The 18,551-nt window shown below is 37.2% G+C and overlaps 1 protein-coding gene across 1 annotated transcript in view; it reads right to left on the minus strand.

Annotated features, from left to right (window-relative positions):
• The window catches only part of NEB (nebulin), a 103,603-nt gene that overhangs the window by 43,279 nt on the left and 41,773 nt on the right, over positions 1 to 18,551 (minus strand). Inside the window, exons 57-87 of the mRNA XM_026052142.1 lie at positions 18,450 to 18,544; positions 18,006 to 18,110; positions 17,425 to 17,532; positions 16,260 to 16,571; positions 15,823 to 16,026; positions 15,596 to 15,700; positions 15,328 to 15,435; positions 14,648 to 14,959; positions 13,975 to 14,178; positions 13,633 to 13,737; positions 12,682 to 12,789; positions 11,393 to 11,704; positions 10,296 to 10,499; positions 9,964 to 10,068; positions 9,322 to 9,426; positions 8,873 to 9,184; positions 8,472 to 8,576; positions 8,130 to 8,228; positions 6,841 to 6,942; positions 6,545 to 6,652; positions 5,416 to 5,727; positions 5,182 to 5,286; positions 4,995 to 5,099; positions 4,088 to 4,192; positions 3,286 to 3,393; positions 3,088 to 3,201; positions 2,128 to 2,325; positions 1,568 to 1,672; positions 908 to 1,012; positions 716 to 820; positions 131 to 238 (exon numbers count right to left, since the gene is read on the minus strand). Coding sequence (XP_025907927.1) covers positions 131 to 238; positions 716 to 820; positions 908 to 1,012; positions 1,568 to 1,672; positions 2,128 to 2,325; positions 3,088 to 3,201; positions 3,286 to 3,393; positions 4,088 to 4,192; positions 4,995 to 5,099; positions 5,182 to 5,286; positions 5,416 to 5,727; positions 6,545 to 6,652; positions 6,841 to 6,942; positions 8,130 to 8,228; positions 8,472 to 8,576; positions 8,873 to 9,184; positions 9,322 to 9,426; positions 9,964 to 10,068; positions 10,296 to 10,499; positions 11,393 to 11,704; positions 12,682 to 12,789; positions 13,633 to 13,737; positions 13,975 to 14,178; positions 14,648 to 14,959; positions 15,328 to 15,435; positions 15,596 to 15,700; positions 15,823 to 16,026; positions 16,260 to 16,571; positions 17,425 to 17,532; positions 18,006 to 18,110; positions 18,450 to 18,544 — 4,688 coding nt within the window. The remainder of the gene's footprint in view (positions 1 to 130; positions 239 to 715; positions 821 to 907; positions 1,013 to 1,567; positions 1,673 to 2,127; positions 2,326 to 3,087; positions 3,202 to 3,285; positions 3,394 to 4,087; positions 4,193 to 4,994; positions 5,100 to 5,181; positions 5,287 to 5,415; positions 5,728 to 6,544; positions 6,653 to 6,840; positions 6,943 to 8,129; positions 8,229 to 8,471; positions 8,577 to 8,872; positions 9,185 to 9,321; positions 9,427 to 9,963; positions 10,069 to 10,295; positions 10,500 to 11,392; positions 11,705 to 12,681; positions 12,790 to 13,632; positions 13,738 to 13,974; positions 14,179 to 14,647; positions 14,960 to 15,327; positions 15,436 to 15,595; positions 15,701 to 15,822; positions 16,027 to 16,259; positions 16,572 to 17,424; positions 17,533 to 18,005; positions 18,111 to 18,449; positions 18,545 to 18,551) is intronic.

Consider the following 18,551-nt stretch of genomic DNA (forward strand, 5'->3'; position numbering starts at 1 on the left):
GTATTTAAAATTAAACATAGAAGACAACTTTAAGAATCATTTTGATACCTATGGCATATGCAAGGCATGCAGGATTTCACTGCCAGAAATAATCATCTGATTAAAAAATATATATATTTTATTCACTTACTGTACTAGCATTATGCTTCAGTTCTTTTGCACGTGCTAAGGAGACTGAATCAGAGGGCAAAATATAGCCAGTAGCTTTCACTTTATCCCAGGCTTCCTTGTAGAGATTCTATAGAGAAATAAAGTCTCTGTGAGTTTGAAAATTCTTCTCAATGTAATAGAAACCAAAAGACCTCCTTTTTTATTTAGACACTATTACCTGACATCAAGAGATTAATTTACTTATTTAGGATATTCTCCTACCGGACTTAAAAGTATACATGAAGGGTGACAAAAGGCCATTTATACGGGTTTTTTTTGTTCAATCTCATATAAGAATTGGCCTTGTTTCTGGTACATTTTTCTTCAGGGAATACATTTATTAATGTATGCATTTTAACAAAACTTGAACTACAGATAGGAAATACGCCCCTTCTATGAAATACAGTACCAGCACCACACTGAAGCAACGCAGAAGGTTATCACTGGCTTTAGTAAGTTCTGTATCTGGGAGCTTATCTTCAAACAAAATGAACAAATAAAAGTCCCCCACACTCACATACTGAAGAGAAGCAAACAAAAAAACAAAATAAAACAGAGCACTTACATTGCTAAAAAGATGTTTCAAATTTTGGACCCTTTCAGAATCCACTGTTTCAGTCACAGTCGTATACTTGTCCTTAGTTTTGTGGTAATCTGCTTTGTATACCACCTGCAGGGCAAAAGAGAGTTAATGAACTTGCTTTTCCCTTTGCTCCCGAGAATTGAAACATGAGGAGAAAAACGAGGAGAGACTCACATCGCTAGCATTTAAACCACTCTGCACTGCAGTCACATAAAGAGGTGTATCAGTAACAACACCAAAATTCTGAAAATTCTGCTTTCCTGCAGCTGTGTATTTTATCTAGAGAAACAAACAAACAAACAAAACATCAATGATAAAGAAACGACCAAGAAATTATCTGTCAGCTTCCTTAACAGTTCTGAACAACTGAAGCGCCAGTCAAGAAGATTCTTAAAGGTGATAGGCAATGTAGAAATATTGAATATATAACAAGTATGGACTGAAGCATTCTGAAAATTACATATCACTGCATAGTAGGCTAGAAGTATTCCCAACAAGTCAAGAGATACCATCATGTATACATGTGTATCATGTATACATGTATACACTATGTGTATATCTCCCTGAGCCATACTGTGCACAGATCTTTTCACTGTTAAAAATCAAAACTGTGATGGCCTTTTCTCTAGTTTTTCTGTTCCCTCCATAATGAAAGTGGATGGAGTCTCTAGAGATCAAACTGAAGAACAGTATTATACAGTTTTTGAAAAAAAAATTCTGATGTAACAGGAATTATATCATTCTGCTCTGGACTGGGGGAAACATCAGTCCCAGCAAATAATAAATGGAAGACATTCTTACAGGTATTTATTTATTTGAGGAAAATATGCTTACTTGGCTCTGGAGATCATATGATTTTTTAGCATGCAGGATTTGTGGAGTATCCCAGACATAGCATCCAATTCCCTTCAGCCAATTCAAGTCATCTTTATATATCACCTGCATGAGGGAAACAGACTAATCAGTTCAGAAGATAATCGCTCTGTTTAAAGAAAGTAGAATATGTTTCTTCTCTCCTTGCAGTATTCTCTGGTGCAAAGGCAAAGCAGAAAATTACCACTGAATCTGATCCAAGCTCATTCAGTAACTACAAACTATTTGGACATTTATATACAAGCACAAGAACACTAGCCTATCTCATCGTTAACCTGAATGATTTTTTTTTTCCTACAAAATTTACAAGTGAAACTAAACCAAATTACCAGAGCATTAAAATGTCCCAAAGAAAATTCTAAAAATGTAATTTTTGCTACAGGGTCTACTGTACACTTTAGGAATACGCGTAACAATTTCAAATACTTTGAAAATACTTGAAAGTATTTCATATTTAAATACCTTTAGAAAACAACATAAAATGGTAGTAAGATGTTAAATAAATGAAATTTCATACATACATCACTCAGAATCTCCTGGGCCTTTCTGGCTTGAATAACATCGTTTTCTTCAGGTGAACAATTCCAATGATGGAAGTAATTTCTGTATTCTAGATCACTGAGAATATATTGGCATTTTTTAGCTAGCACATGATTCATCATGTCACTTGGAATATGGACATTTTTTTTGGTATCTTCATAGTTCTTTCTGTATGCCAACTAGAAAAGAAAAGATTGGGGAGAAAGTAAGAAGAACAATAACGTTTTTCTCTCACTGGAATGCTTTTCTCTAACAGGATAGAGGTTAATAATCTGAGGCATAGTTTAGGGAATTAATGGCTGGACTCTCATAGGCTTGAGTAGAAGAAAATGTTAAATGAGAAGACTTAGTATTTAACCACCCTTTACTCTAATGGGATGCTGCAAGAATGACCTTCTGCAGACTAGATAGCTGGTGTAAAAATTTCTAAGACTCCAAGATAAAAGAAGTCAAAATGTGGTTTTAGTTTAGTGAAATCTTTGCAAGTGAAGATATTTTCTGGAAGCAGAATAACTTTATGCCCAGCACAACATGCTAAACAGGTTGTGGTGCAGTGATGATAACAGAACATTTAAATAACATTTAAATACAAATCTGAAACAAAACTGACAGTTTTTTAATAAAGCAGAAGTATACCAAGGCATATGGTACTTCTTACTGCTCAGATTCTTACAATCAAATAGATGAAAGTATTTTTATCCTATTCTAATATGTCTAATCACTGAATAATTTCCTTCTTCATGTCCTAAAGCATTTCAAGTTCAATTATGCAACCCAGGTACAAAACAAGAATTCAAGAAACACAGGTGTACTGAAAATAGTACTACTACTACTATTACTACTACTACAATTTTTATTCTAAAGACATTATTTATGTGTAATATGAGTAAGTAAAATACTGAAAAGGGAAAATATTAGAGGAAGATTAATTCTCTCCTTACCGCACTCCTCATTTTCTGGAATGCTAGCGAGTGAACGACACCGGGGAAGTCACCAATATCCTTCCCAGCCAGGTAATGGCCTTTCAGCTTCTCATAAATTTCCTTATATTTAAGCTGCAAAATATTTATGCAACAATGGTTAAACTCACTCTGACAACACATAGCAAAAGAGAGAAAGAATGGAAAATTTATACTAACCTCACTATTAATGTAATTTGCATGCTTAGCTCCAACAAGAGGAATGTATTTCTCATCCAAAGTATACCCAATGGGTTTACTGATTTCCCAAGCATTTTTATAAAGTTTCTAAGTGAACAAAACACATACAGGTTTTGAGAAAAAAAAGAACATTTTAGTTTCCAACAAACGAATTAATATTACAATAATATTACAAACTAACAAAATATTTAAAGTCTGAATCTACCATTTTTACTCACATGGGATATGACTGCTTTTATACAGTAGTCCTTTGCTCCAAGAACAGTCCCAATAAAGTAAATGTAAAAATGTAAAAGATTCCAACTGTTTAGTGTCAGTAAGAGAACCAGAACTAGTGTGCCAACTCAGGAAAGGAATTTAATGTGAATGCAAACTGTTCTCTGCTTTCTTCACTAAACTTGATCTCTTTAATGGTAATCTTGCATTTGACAGCGCTCATCCAGAAGTTTAACAAAAATATTAAAACGTAAATGCAAATTCTTGCTTTAAACAAATATGTTAAAACTTGTGAAAAATTCCTGGCTACTTTTACGACTGTTTACTGTATTTTCTATGGAAGTATTTTCCTAATAAATAATCACATATGTTTAATATTAAATATATTTACATGTAGATTAAACTATAAAGTACCTATTTACAGTCATTACATTTTCAAAAATAGATATTTCATAGTAAAATTAATGAGACTACTCCTAAGTAACTGCTTAATATTGTAATTAGCATTATTTTCAAAAAACAAACAAGCAAACATAAAACAACGTAGATATTTAACAAATCTTACATCGCTATACAGTAAGGACATGTCTCTGGCATGGTTCAGCTCAGGAGTGTCATCAGATCCAATGTACTGGCCTTTCTCCAGATTAAATGTTTCTTTGTATTTCAGCTAAAAAAAAAAAAAAAAAAAAAAAAAAAAAAAAGGCTGGTTTTCTCCACTGGAGCTTTCAAATATTTGCATCATATTAATGTCTGCAGTTCCATAATTCAGGACTGATCGGAAGAGCACACGTCTGAAGTCCAGTTCTTAGCTCCAGTCACTTGTCGTCTTCTGCTTGAGTAAACTAAAAAAAAAAAAAAAAAAAAAAAAGAACAAACAGAAAACAGATAAACAGATACTGTGTTAACTCCCAGAAGAAGAGAAATAAAGTAGCCCAATCATTCTGTCAGAAGCAGACCTTTATCTTTGGTTATATTGTCATGTATATCACAGCCAGCATGTGATGCTGGCTGCACCTTCCAACCCCTACTGTATGCGGGCAAATGCCATGAGCACATCATACCACGAAGTCTACACAGTATTCTAGTGAAATTAAATATCCTGATCAGCAAACATTAGTAGCACTGCCATAAACTTAGCTATTGTTATTATATGTAAAATATACTGCAATTTGTTTTGAACAAGACTCAATTTTAATTGACTATATGCACAATCTACGTTAATTCTAAATAAGGGATATCCAATACTCTTCTACAGAACAAAATACAAAGTTATTTTGGATTGATATTGTGTTATTCACTTTGATTACTTTTACTGTGAATCTTATTTACCCTCTTAAGCCCAGTATTAATGAAGCACACACATGCAAACATACATACATAAACACTGCTTAATATATAATCTAGAAAAGTAGTCATTTACTAAGCCTACTATTGTAACAGTTTTCTCTTAAAAAAACAGAAGTACATACATCACTCTGATTGACAGAGTTAATCTTTGCCAAAACAATGTCTGGAGTGTCAACCACACTTGTATATTTGGAGAAGTTGTCAAGAGCTGCTTTTGTATATGCTCTCTGCAAAGAGATGAAAAATTTTCTTAAATATTTTGCATGTGAAATAAGAGCCAGTCATCAACGCTATAATATTTTTTCTCACCTTATTTATCAACTCTTGTGCATGCTTAACTTTCTTGTGTTCCACCGAATTCAGAGGAATCCAGCCACAACCTCGAAGCCATTCCAAATCAGATTTGTAAATATTCTGAACAGCAAAAAGAAATTGAAAGAAATTACTTACTCCAGGGGACAATTTTCAGTCTTATGCATGACAGACAATACGCTTGGTCTAAACATGGTGTGTATTACACAGCATGTATATAAAATCACTTACATCACTTTGCAGATCATAGGCCTTCCTTGCCTGAATACAGTCATTCTGATCAGGATGACACGTCCACTGATGCAGGTAATGGCGGTAATCAACATCGCTGACCAAGGTCTGACATTCTTTGGCTGCCGTAACCGACATCATATCCACAGGAATGTGAATTTTGGATTTAGTTTTGTGATAATTTGATTTGTACAGTCTGTCATTCTGGATCTCGCCTGCATGCGCAAACCACACCAGCTTGGGGTCATCTTTCATGGTGGGAACTCCTACATAGTGACCTTTTTGTTTCACATAGTCAGCTTTGTATTTAAGCTGATGGAAAAGGGGAGAAATACATAAAAATCAACACAGATTGCGCCTACTGTTTTTTTTTTTTAACCTGTGAAAAGCTGTGTTTTTGTCAACAGAAAGGACAGATTGAGATCTTGTTATTGAGATAGGGACTTGTCAACTGCTATCTCTATTTTTCAGCACATGACCAAATAAAAAAATGTTATGATACAAAAAGTAATGTTAAGTAGTGTTCAACTTCAAAATACATAATTCTTTAGATTAATATGCTAAGATTTTTAGTAAGCAGTATTTTTCAACACGAGGGAAGCCTTGATAAAAAATACACTTAACATCCGTAACCAATTTTTCTAACAAATTACTTGAGATTGTCTAAGGACTGGCAGTTTACTGAAAGTATCTGCACCATGATTTTGTTAAGATGTACGTTCAATAGCTTCAATAATGCCATTAGTAATAATTTCAATACCCACTATGCAAAACTTTAGAATGCAATATGAATATCATTTAAAAGTTTTTCAAGGAAGAAAACTCCAAAAAGTATAACTAGAATTATACATTATAAGCATATCATTTCAATTATTTAAAATAGATAGAACATGAAAGTCTATAGTTAGTTTTTTTGGCACAAGGTGAAGACGGAAAAGAGAATCTGACCATTAAGCACTGTTACTCACAAAACACAAAATATCGCAGGTAGAACAATTATTTGGAGTGAATTTCATGAGTTACGAAAGCTCTCCTGATTACTATAACACTAGTGTTGAATTTGCAAGGCTTTTAACCTTCCAAGGCTTCCAAGCATTCCCTTCCTATTTGGAGAAGAAAAAATCATTACCTCGCTTTGGACTTCATGGGAGTGCTTGGCATGACGTATCTGCACACTGTCAGGAGGTAAGAGGTAACCAGTGGCTTTTTCTTTCTCCCAACTTTCCTTGTACAAATTCTGTGGAAAATAAAAGCGAGAAGGAATTCACAACTACTATAATCATGGTTATTACTGTGTTTATGTGACCTATACTAAAGTGTAAGGAAAACAAACTCTTCCGTTAGGCTGTTCTCAGCAAGGCAAGTTTTGTAAGTTGCCCTATAGAGCTACTAATGTGACTATAAATTGTCAAAGAAAGAACATACCTGATTGAGAATTCTGGCTGCCTCTCGGGCCATATCTAGCTGTGGTGTATCTGTCAGAGTGTAGTTGCACTTGACATCATTCCACTCTTTGTGGTATTTAATCTAGAACACAAAAATGCATGATTGCAATATCGTCACAACATCTGCAAAACATCAAACCCAATATTGCAGAAAAATGAATTTTCAAAATAATTAGATATGACACATCCAATATGCATCCAAATGGATATATTAATAAAATGAAGTTATACAAGAAAGGAAATTATAAATTTTGTCAGAGAAATTCTGAAAGCTTGTTTCAGTATGGCTGGATGGATAGGGACAAATGCCTAGCAGCCAAAATTAGGCTGGCCGTTTGGTCTAATAAGATCAACAGCCAATAGCCCAGCTACAGCAAAAAGTGTTTGAAGCAGAACAGCACATTTCAGGCATTTGAAGGCGGAATCTCCTGTTTCTCTACTCAGCATGATATCTAAGTAAATACAGCATTTTAGCACCTCCCAGTCACATAAACATGCATGTGCACACAGACACACACACACACTCCGTGTCATATTCCCAAATACAGGACGTGCCCAAATGTTTGTGTATGCCTGCATGGCAGCCTGCCTGCTGGATCATTGTCTGCGTCATCCTTTTACCAGCGTTTGACTTAATATAAGAGTTGGGTTCACCCTCTTGTCCAGTGGGAGGCATATTGAAAATAAGCACAAACTCATAAACTGAGGGCAACTCATGACATTTCATGATCGCAGCTACTCACAGGGTAGTTCTCAAAACGATATTGTGAAGGGCAAGATAATTGCACGCCAGCTTTTCTCATGTTTACATGAGACAACACTATAATAATACAATACAGTAACACAGAGAAAGCTAAAAAGTGGGCAAGTTCATATTGGTGTAAGCAAATGTTGGTTGCCAGAGTAGAGGCCGCTATATACATGCAGTCTTCCCTTGACAACAACACTAATACACACATTGACTAGCAAAACTGAAAGACAATCCTACTGACAATACTAAAATTCATCACATTCTCAGTCATCGTCTGTGATATCAAGCAAGACTGAAAGAAGGGACTGATTGCACAACTAGCAATGGCTTTTCATATCTCTAAGAACAATGTGCAAGATGTTATTCTACTTAGGAGTTTCTTGCCTAATAAGTCAGAATTTCTGGAAACTGTTTCTAAACTCCTTTGTATTAATCCTTTTTTTCTTAGTATCAATAAAACCTTACAATGTAAACATGAAGATTAAGTTAACAGTCTGAAAATATGCCAGGAGACTTACATCACTAAGGATTGCACCACTATTTTTTGCTGTGATATAATCAACTCTGTCTGCCACAGCAGTAAATGGAAGTGTTTCAGCTTTTGTACGGTACTTTTTCTGTATAAGAGAAAAAAAGACAAAATTACAATCAGATCAGAGTAATTAATAGCTAACAGAGCAATTCTGAATATGGAGAGGAAAAAAAACTACATGGAAAGAAAATCTCTACACTAGGATACTGGACAGTAGAATTATTGCAGTTATATTTTTATAATAAAAATAAATGAAATATTCACGTATTTAAGCACTAAAACACTTAAAATAAAGAATATCCTTGAAAAAATGTTACTACTTTTTTACCTCACTCAAGAGGTCTCCAGCATGTTTGACATGGTTGAGCCCAACTGAGTCATTTGGCAACCATCCAATCCCACGCAGCCATTCTAAATCAGACTTGTAAACAGCCTGAGAAGACAAAACAGAGCCCATGTTGACTCCTATATGATCCAGCAATTCTCAGAAATAACGACATTTACTGCTACCGCTTAAAAGGAAAGCAACACTTCCAATATCAGCACTATGTCTAAATTTATCACACCTCAAACCTTCCAACAAATAACAGTGGTATAAACTACATGTTCTTAATAAAACGCAAAGCCAGCCATTCAACCAAAGATACCCACTAACATCAGCTAGAACTGAAGCAGGCCAATAATAGAGAAGAAAGTAGTAAGATAAACTAAGAAATTGAGCTAACTTACATCACTCTGAAGATCGTAGGCCTTCCTAGCATGTATGACATCATTTTGATCTGGAAGACAGATCCACTGATGCAAGTAATGACGATAATCGACATCACTGACTAAAGACTGACCATGCTTGGCTGACAGGATGGCGAGCATGTCAGGTGGTAGGTGGCACTGGGTCTTCCATTTGGCAAAGTGCTTCTTGTACTCCAGTTCACTCTGAACCTTGCCTATGCCCAGGGCAAACTGCATTTTCGAATCTGCTTTGGCATTTGGAACTCCAACATAATGTCCTTTCTGTTTCTCGTGATCCAACTTGTATTTATACTGAGGTAAAGAACAGAGACGACCATTACTAATAATTATCATGAAATAGCTCTTGGGAAGATGACAATTACTAATACTTATCATGAAATAGCTCTTGAGAAGCTTGTGAAGAGCTACATGTCTCTTTTTGCACTTACATCACTAGCGATTTCTCTGGAAGCTTTGGCTGCCTTGATGGGGATTGCATCTGCTCTCAAATCATAACTTGTCTTCAATTCATCCCAAGCTTCTTTGTACAGTTTCTGAAAAAACAGAAGAATGCCATGCTTAATAAATGATGTTTATTATAAATAAAACACTTAATAAAATGGCATTTGCCATTAAAGGAACAAATAGTTTACTGCTATTTGTTTGATGAATTACACATGATTTTGTTTTCCTCTTGCTCTCTGCCAAAAAAAGTGTTATGAATCTTACTCCCTTTCAAACATGTCCAGTACCTGTAATGTAGGTTCTGCAAGCTATACTGCAGAGGGTGTCTGTATAAATTTAGTAAATATTTATATGCCTTAGGATCTCTTACAATTCAACAAAACACTATGTTGGTGATGCATTATATTAATGATTTTTAAATACCTGAATGCAAGCATTTGTTTTAAAATGTCTAAATACTGTAAAAAAGCCTCAGCACCTGGATGGCAATGCTGCAAGCCCTCTGTGAGGACCGACTACAATGAGAATACACCTTTATCCAGGAGTTCAAAAATAATTTCTTAGAAAGCTAAAATTCACAGAATACCAGTTCATAAAAATGAAATAAATCAGAATAATATGCATACCTGGCTATAATGAAGAGCATTAGTCTTGGCTAGGTTGATTGCAGGTGTGTCTGCCATCATACGTACCATGGTCTTGTCCTTTTCCCAGGCTTCTTTATATTTTGACTGTTAAAATAGTTTATTATATTGTAAATACAGAGCTATTTCCACTTGTCAGTAACATAAAAATACATTTATCCATCCTGAATTATTATCTCTAAAAAATAAAATACCTAGAGAAACACTAAAATTGTCTTAAAATACAACTGTTTGATTTTATATTTCAGCAGTGAGATTTCTCCTTATTTCCTTTTAGCCCTGAAAAAAATAATAATAAAAAAGTTGCTACGTACGATGCTGAGTTGTTCAGCATTAACTTTAGCTTGAACAACATCTGGAGAATCAACAATACTGGTGAATTTCATGCTGTCTATAGGTGTACGGTACACTTTGTCGCTCAGGAGATCATGGGCATGCTTCACTCTCTTTAGATCAGGAGAATCATTTGGCAGCCAACCAATTCCACGGAGCCATTCCAGGTCCGACTTATAGACAGCCTGTATCAGAAACGGTCAATTAAAAAAAAAAAGGATTTTTTTTAAAGGTCTGTATTACTTATTTTAAATTGTATTAAGCAGTATGTGTTCTAGAAAATGTCACATGAGCTAGAATACTTGTAATATACAAGACCAATGCCATAAGCAAAACACAACCTGTGAGATTGATTTTAAATAGCTAATTTCTTTAAAATTTTAAAACTTATAAATGTAAATATAGGGGGAAGAAATGGCTGTTAAAAATGGTAAGTGGAGTAAAATGTTATGGAGAAAATGAGGACTACGGGTACACAGCATAACTCCTAAACTAGTATCACATTATATAAATTTCAATGGAGCAAAACCAAGGAACATTCTAACATTATCTAATTCCAAAGGGGAAACAGTAGAAGAATGACTGTTGACTGTTAAACAGCAAGAAGAAGAATGACTTTTGATTGTCAAACAGCAAAACCAAGAAAGGAAATCAGCTTGCAATAATCACTATTTTCATGTTACCAGCCACTGCAACAGATAATATGCTGCCTTATACAGCCTTCCTGCTCATTAAATAAATTTTCAAGAAAATCTTCATACAGTAGAAAAAGCCATTTGATTCCAAAGATAAAAAAAAGAGTTGCTATCTCAGAGGTCCAATCGAGACAGCCAAATCCTTCATCATTTCCAAGCCATGGCTTCTTAGGGCATACAGTAACACAGTAGATACTATTATCAAAGATTTTATGAATTCAGAAAAAAAATCCATAATATTCAAAGGACATAAAAAAAACGAAAAATTGAAGAAAGTAATATTAAGATAAATCCTTTGTGACCAAACAATGCAATGGGGAATAAAATATTCTAAAGAGCAAAAATAGTAGAGTAGTATTTCCCATATCCCTAAATATACACACATCACTCTGCAGGTCGTAGGCCTTCCTTGCATGGATAACATCATTCTGGTCAGGCAGACACGTCCACTGGTGCAGGTAATGCCGGTAGTCCACATCACTGACCAGTGWCTGGCCTTCCTTGGCTGCCTGCACGGACATCATGTCCACTGGAATGTGCACGTGGGACTTGGAATCATTGTAGGCCTTGCGGTAGATTCGGTCGTTCTGCAGCTGCATCACACGCGCCGCCCACGACAGCTTGGGGTCCTCCTTTGCAGTGCGGCACCCAATGTAGTGCCCTTTCTGCTTCTCATGCGTTTCCTTGTACTTGTACTGATCAATGTAAGAAGAAAGCAAATAGTCACACACTTCTCACGGTAACATGGGTGACAAATCAGAGATTCTGGAAAAGTATGGCTGGCTTTTCCTATGACAGTGAAGCAGAAGCCTCTGCACATGTCACATGCACACCTCTGCACTCTGAGCACCAGCCTCACTTCACACCCTCACAGAGAGGTGATTACAAAACCATTTGTAATTGGTGAGGCCACACGTGGAGCACTATGTCCACTTCTATGCTCCCCAGAATGAGAGGAATGTGGAACTACTGGAAAGAGTCTAGCACAGGGCTATGAGAATGATTGGGGGCCTGGACTGATCAAGGCTGAGAGAGCTGGGCCTGTTCAGCCTGGAGAAGAGAAGGCTGAGGGGGGTGGGAATCTGATCAGTGTCTACAAATACCTCAAGGGAGGGAGTGAGGAGAATGGGGTGGCCTCTTTTCAGTGGTGGCCACTGAAAGGACTAGAGGAAACGGCCACAAACTGAAGCACCAGAAGATCCAAGGAACTTAAGGTAAAATTTCTTGGCAAGTGAGGGCGACAGAGTCCTGGAACAGGTTGCCAAGAGAGGTTGTGGAGTCTCCTTCTCTGGAGATCTTCCTAACCCTTCCCAGATGCAGCCCTGTGCTCTAGGTGACTCCCTTGAGGATGCAGGGGAGTTTGATTAGATGATCTCAACAGGTCCCTTCCTACCTTATTGATTGTACGATTTTACAGATGGTATCTGACAGGTAACACTTCGTTACTGAGCACTCCTTGCAAGTTCACAAAGGCATCACACAGAGCACTTAACAACAGGCAAGTTCTAGGCTCTCGCGCAACAGAAAGACAGACAGACTCACTGCAGTTTCAAAGTAACGCACGGAGGCAAAACACTGGACTGCTTCTAGCTGAACTGAACACCTCTCTCAGTTCTGCTCACTTTGACACACACACAGACACTCAGAACAGAACTTTTCAGGACGACTATACCTCACTAGCAATGTCTCTGGAAGCCTTGGCATGCTTGATGGAAATGGCGTCAGCTCTTAAGTCATACCCTTTGGCCTTGGCCTCGTCCCAGTCCTTCTGATAGTGTTTCTGCAATCAAAATCAAGCATCCATTTTACATCTAGTAGACACAATGGAAAAGGAATTGGTTCTTTTTTGGCTTAAAGCCTACGGTCTTGCGAATCTACTGCTTGGGTGGCTTATTTGCCCCCCCATAACTATGAAAGGTACAGAGTGGAATGTTATCAGTTTCTTTAGTGAAAATTCAAGGCTTAAAAGTAACACAGGCTCAAAACCCCAAACATGAAAAGAAGTGCCTGAAGAACTCCCAACAGCACCCCGCTAAGCAGACCATGGGCACAGATTTACCATTTGCTTCTCAAACAGGCAAGATAAAGAGTCAGCTGTGCCCCTACATGCTGCTGCACCTGGAGGTCAGCAGGACTCTCTAACTGGGAGGGGCTCTGATCTCAAACACCTGGCTGCACGGCCTGACCTCCTGATGGAAAACAACTCTTCTACCTGACAAAAAGTATCCTAAATGCAATGAGCTGTGAAGCTTCCTGACAGCCCCTAGAGAGACCCTCTCTCTTCACTGCTCCTTTTCTAGTTCTACCAACAAATGGAATGGAGGGGGAGGCTGAGAGGCTCAGTCTGTGACACTGAGAGACAACAGAGGTGCCTTTACTTGGTCAGAAACACCCAATGCTCCTCGGACTCCATACTCAAGGACACAGGGGCTAACTCTTCCGTGGCCTTTACTCTTGGAAGCAGTTTGGACAACCTGTACCAAAGTCATCATTAATCATTTGCACAAATAACCAATAACCTCAGCACCTCTGTGATGATGAAAGAGAACAGAAGGCTACCACGTCATCGACCATAAGGAATCTATCTTAATAATGCTGCATGCGGATAAGGTTATTTTCTTACATTGCTGATGTTCTGAGCGTTGACTCTGGACTGCAGCATGTCAGGTGTGTCGGAAGGCAAGCAAATCTGCGTCTTGTCTCTGTCCCAGGCCTCACGATACAGGCGCTAAAAAGGAGGAAAACACAGGGACATTACACTGCACACCAAGCACCCAGACAAACACGTGCAGAGGAACTCTGTGCTAACGCCAATTTGCACTTCTTTCAACCTAAACAATCACAGTGAAGAGAATTTATGCTTTTCCCTATCAGGATGTCAACAGAACTGTAGGGTCTAGCACAGAAGTGAGGAAAACAAAAAAGGCACCACGTAAAATGGAAGGCACAGGRAAAGAGAGCTTACRTGACTGAGCTGCAGAGCATTGATCTTGGCCTGGACCACATCTGGCGAGTCAGTGACGCTGGTGAACTTCAGCGCGTCCGGCCGTGTGCGATACAGTCTGTCGTTCAGGATCTCCTGGGCTCTCTTTGCCTTAAGCACGTCCACAGACCCTTCRGCCAGCCAGCCAATGCCACGCAACCATTCCAGGTCCGACTTGTACACGTTCTGCAAACAAACCAGGGGTCACAGCCATGGCAGACAGAACAGCAGGCACAGGCAGGGCCTGGCCAAGGCTTTCCCCAAACTGCTTCTCCCGATATTTACGCTGGCATATGAGGCCCTCTGCATTCTCTTCTGCATCTCTTGATTTCATAGCAGTGAAATCAATGGGCTTTTGAAATTACACACTCCAAGACAATCAGTGTCAGAAGTCTGCAAATTACATATTTTTATAAGACCAAAAATGACATTTGAAACCCATATTTCTCTTTTATGGGAAGGGCTCAAAACACTTCTGGCCCCATGCTGTAAGCACGACTGCTTTGGAAGGGACCAGCCACATGAATTCAGAACATACAAACAAGAGCTGATTACAGGGATATGAAGAAATGAATGAAAGGCTGCCTGCCCCCTCACGGACAGGCAGGCACTCCCACTCCTGTCCTAAAGCTTCTGTGCAGAGACTCTCACTCACATCACTCTGCAGGTCGTAGGCCTTCCTTGCATGGATMACRTCATTCTGGTCAGGCAGACACGTCCACTGGTGCAGGTAATGCCGGTAGTCCACATCACTGACCAGTGWCTGGCMTTCCTTGGCTGCCTGCACGGACATCATGTCCACTGGAATGTGCACGTGGGACTTGGAATCATTGTAGGCCTTGCGGTAGATTCGGTCGTTCTGCAGCTGCATCACACGCGCCGCCCACGACAGCTTGGGGTCCTCCTTTGCAGTGCGGCACCCAATGTAGTGCCCTTTCTGCTTCTCATGCGTTTCCTTGTACTTGTACTGATCAATGTAAAAGAGAGTATTACAGAAAAGAATGGTTTTCCCACAACTTTCTATTTCATATTTTCCTGATCACTTATGGATTGATTTCATGAGATGAGATTTATTTATTTGAAAATAATTAATATATCCTTGCTCTTTAATACTGTCATATTTCGTAGAACATTATTACTTTCTAAATCCAGCCTAATATCAGTGATTGCATTGCAATGTTAGCTCTGGAAATTGTGCTTTATCTTGTACTTCATTCTTCTTAAGTAAACCTTCTAAAAGGAATTAGATTTATCATAAATATTTAATGGTATGTAGCTTGTTATTTAATTCCATTTCACATACTGACTAAGAAATAATGAAGAAGAAGAACATACATCACTTGCAATATCTCTTGATGCCTTTGCACTTCGGATTGGAATTGCATCAGCTCTCATGTCATAACCTTTCTTTTTGGCTTCATCCCAGGCTTGTGTATAGTGTTTCTACAAAAAAGAAGACGGAAAACACCTGCTTAACATTCAGAAAAATAGGGAATTTCTACATTTCACTAGAAGACATTTTAAAAGAAGATCTCTATGGTTAAACAAATGCATACTTTTCACTGAATTTCAATGATTTTGCTAAATATTTAAATGCTCTTACATGGCTAACATTAGCTGCATTGGCCTTTGCTAACAGAAATGCTGGTGTATCAGGCATGATGTGAATTGAGGTTTTGTCAGCATCCCAGGCTTCTGTGTATAATCGCTAGAAAAGAAGAAAATATATTGCTTTATAAAGTGTCTTAATGTGTAACATGATAAAAATAAATATTATATAATAGTATATTGATATATAAACAAAGGAAAACCAACAAACACAAAACTTACCTGGTTCATTATCTCAGCATTATGCTTAGCTAAGACCATGGCCAAGGAATCAGTCACACTAGTAAATTTAATCTGGTCAGGTGGCTGACGGTACTTCCTTTCACTCAGAATTTCTCCAGCTTTCTTGACTTTCTCGATGTCCATGGAACCAATAGGAACCCATCCTATTCCCCGTAGCCATTCAAGGTCTGATTTGTATACAGCCTGAAAATTTTTGAAAGTTCATCAGCTATGTGCAGATGTGAATAAATATTAAAATAATTGTGAGTATGCACAGCATAACTGGCATACAATTGGCTAACTCTCTATAGTCTATTTTATATATTTATATTACAGCATCAATTTTAATTATTTTATATTTTTTATGTATCTTTTAAAATTACTTTTTACAAGACAATACATTTCCTTATGTATTACAAGTTAAACATTTCACTCACATCACTCTGTAGATCATAGGCCTTCCTAGCATGGATAACATCATTCTGGTCTGGCAGACAGATCCACTGATGCAGATAGTGCCGGTAATCCACATCGCTGACCAGCTCCTGGCATTTCTTTGCCAACACAATTCCCAGCATGTCCACGGGGCTACTGAAGTGGGTCTTGGTCTTCTCAAAGGCTTTCTTGTACTCCCTGTCACTCTGGATCTTGGCTACGTGCATAGACCACATCATCTTGGGGTCRTCCTCTATGTTGCGYGCTCCAATATGGTGCCCMAGCTGCTTGCGATAACCTTCTTTGTACTTGTACTGAAATAAAGTACAATTATGTTCACATAGTGCAATTTTCAATCAAAAATGGTACATACAGTTCAGCATAATCAGCAATATTTTATTATAGATTTTTGTATAACTGTTTCATACGTTCCATCAACTAAATATTTAATGTCACATACTTCCCATTCCAAATCCCTTCGATATTAAGATTAAAATGTAAAGACTACCTTTTTTAAACCTTTATCACAAAACACATTCACAAAGTGGACCTTTAGCAAACATTGAACAATCCCCAAGAAGAATGCTGTCCCCTAACTCTCAGTGATGTGTACTCAATCTGAAGTGAAACCTTCACAATCATTGCACATTTTTATTTCTGTGTTCAGTCATTATTAATTTCAGTAAGACATCCCATCAAAAGCATTTTTCTATAGAAAAGACAACAATTTAGAATTTCTAACACTGATTTGCTAATGTATTTATTTTAGGGAGATATTTTTAAACGGTTTATTTCCTATTTTGATTTAGAAGTGAACTTAATCAACTCTATCACAGAATCATATGCCTGATCGAGCATCTTATTGAATATCCCAAGGGCATCAGTCAAAACACCTGAGTAGGCATAGAATTGATTCTCAGATTATTTTTCCTATTTATTACTGCAATACACTTCATATATTTTGCAGTTTACCTCATATATGCTTCATATATAAAAAATAAAGGCTGCTCACTCCTTTCATACACTAAAGGTATACAGCAGACTCAGTAGAGATGGCAATATCGTGTATTCTATAAATGCAAGATGTTACATTAGAAACAACGGAACTAAAATTCTGATTGTTTTGCATTACTAAAGTCATATAGACATGATAAAAAGCTTGCTTACATCACTGGCAATCTCTCTGGATGCCTTGGCAGCTTGGATAGGAATAGCATCAAAACGCAAGTCATGACCCTTCTTCTTTGATTCCTCCAAAGCCAGTCTGTACATCTTCTGTTATAAAAATATTAAAATTTTTAAAATAAAATTCAGAAAATATTCAGTTAAGCACAATTACGTTAAAAAATCCCTACATGATATTGTTAATGCTCAGATAGCTTAAAAGCTTGAACATGGCTCTACCTTCTCTAAAATATTAACAAATACAGATTCCAAATCCTGCTGTTTTATGATAGATGTTTAGAAAGTGGAAATAATTTGGATAAGGTAAAGAAGGGAATATTCTAATATTTAAATTCTTTATTTCCATGCTGTGGAAAAAACATTTAGTCTACTGTAATATACTAACATATTTTAAAATCGCAAATTAGATATAGCAAAATAACAGCCTTGATTTTTGCCACAGAGCTAGCCACTTGTGAAGATAAACAGATTGACAACATTATAATAGTATTTGAAAAGTGAGACATGACAATATTGTACTTCTCATAGATTATTTCATCCTTTCAGCTCTTGAGATTACTCACCTGACTGTAGTTTACTTGGTTTTGCTTAGATAGTAGGATTTCTGGTGTGTCAGGCATGATATGAATCATAGTCTTATCTTTATTCCATGCTTCAGTGTATAAACGCTAGAAAGTATACAGGAAGAGATTAATGCTGCTCTCCAAAACATGTTGAATACTTGTAAAAACACATAGAACACAGAGCTAAAATCACAGAAAACACAGCACGAATTACATTCTATTTTATTATAATATTAACTCTACTTGAGTAAATATACAGGCATCAATTCCTGCTGTGTTTCCACATCAACAAACACCAACATCTAAAAAACTGACACATTACTTTAGAAGAATAAGCTGCAGCATTATTAGTGCACTGGTAATCTATATATTTCTAGAACTCTTTCTAGCCTCTGAGGTTTAACTTGAGAGTGCCGATATGTTATTTAACAACCCAAGACTCACCTTATTCATCGTCTCTGCATTATGCTTGGCTAAGACCATCTCCAGGGAATCCGTGACACTGGTGAACTTGATGGTGTCGGGAGGCTGACGGTACACTTTGTC

The sequence above is a fragment of the Nothoprocta perdicaria genome, unplaced genomic scaffold, assembly GCF_003342845.1.
Source record: "Nothoprocta perdicaria isolate Ctin4 unplaced genomic scaffold, notPer1 scaffold_84, whole genome shotgun sequence".
In the NCBI taxonomy this organism is placed as follows: Eukaryota; Metazoa; Chordata; class Aves; order Tinamiformes; family Tinamidae; genus Nothoprocta; species Nothoprocta perdicaria.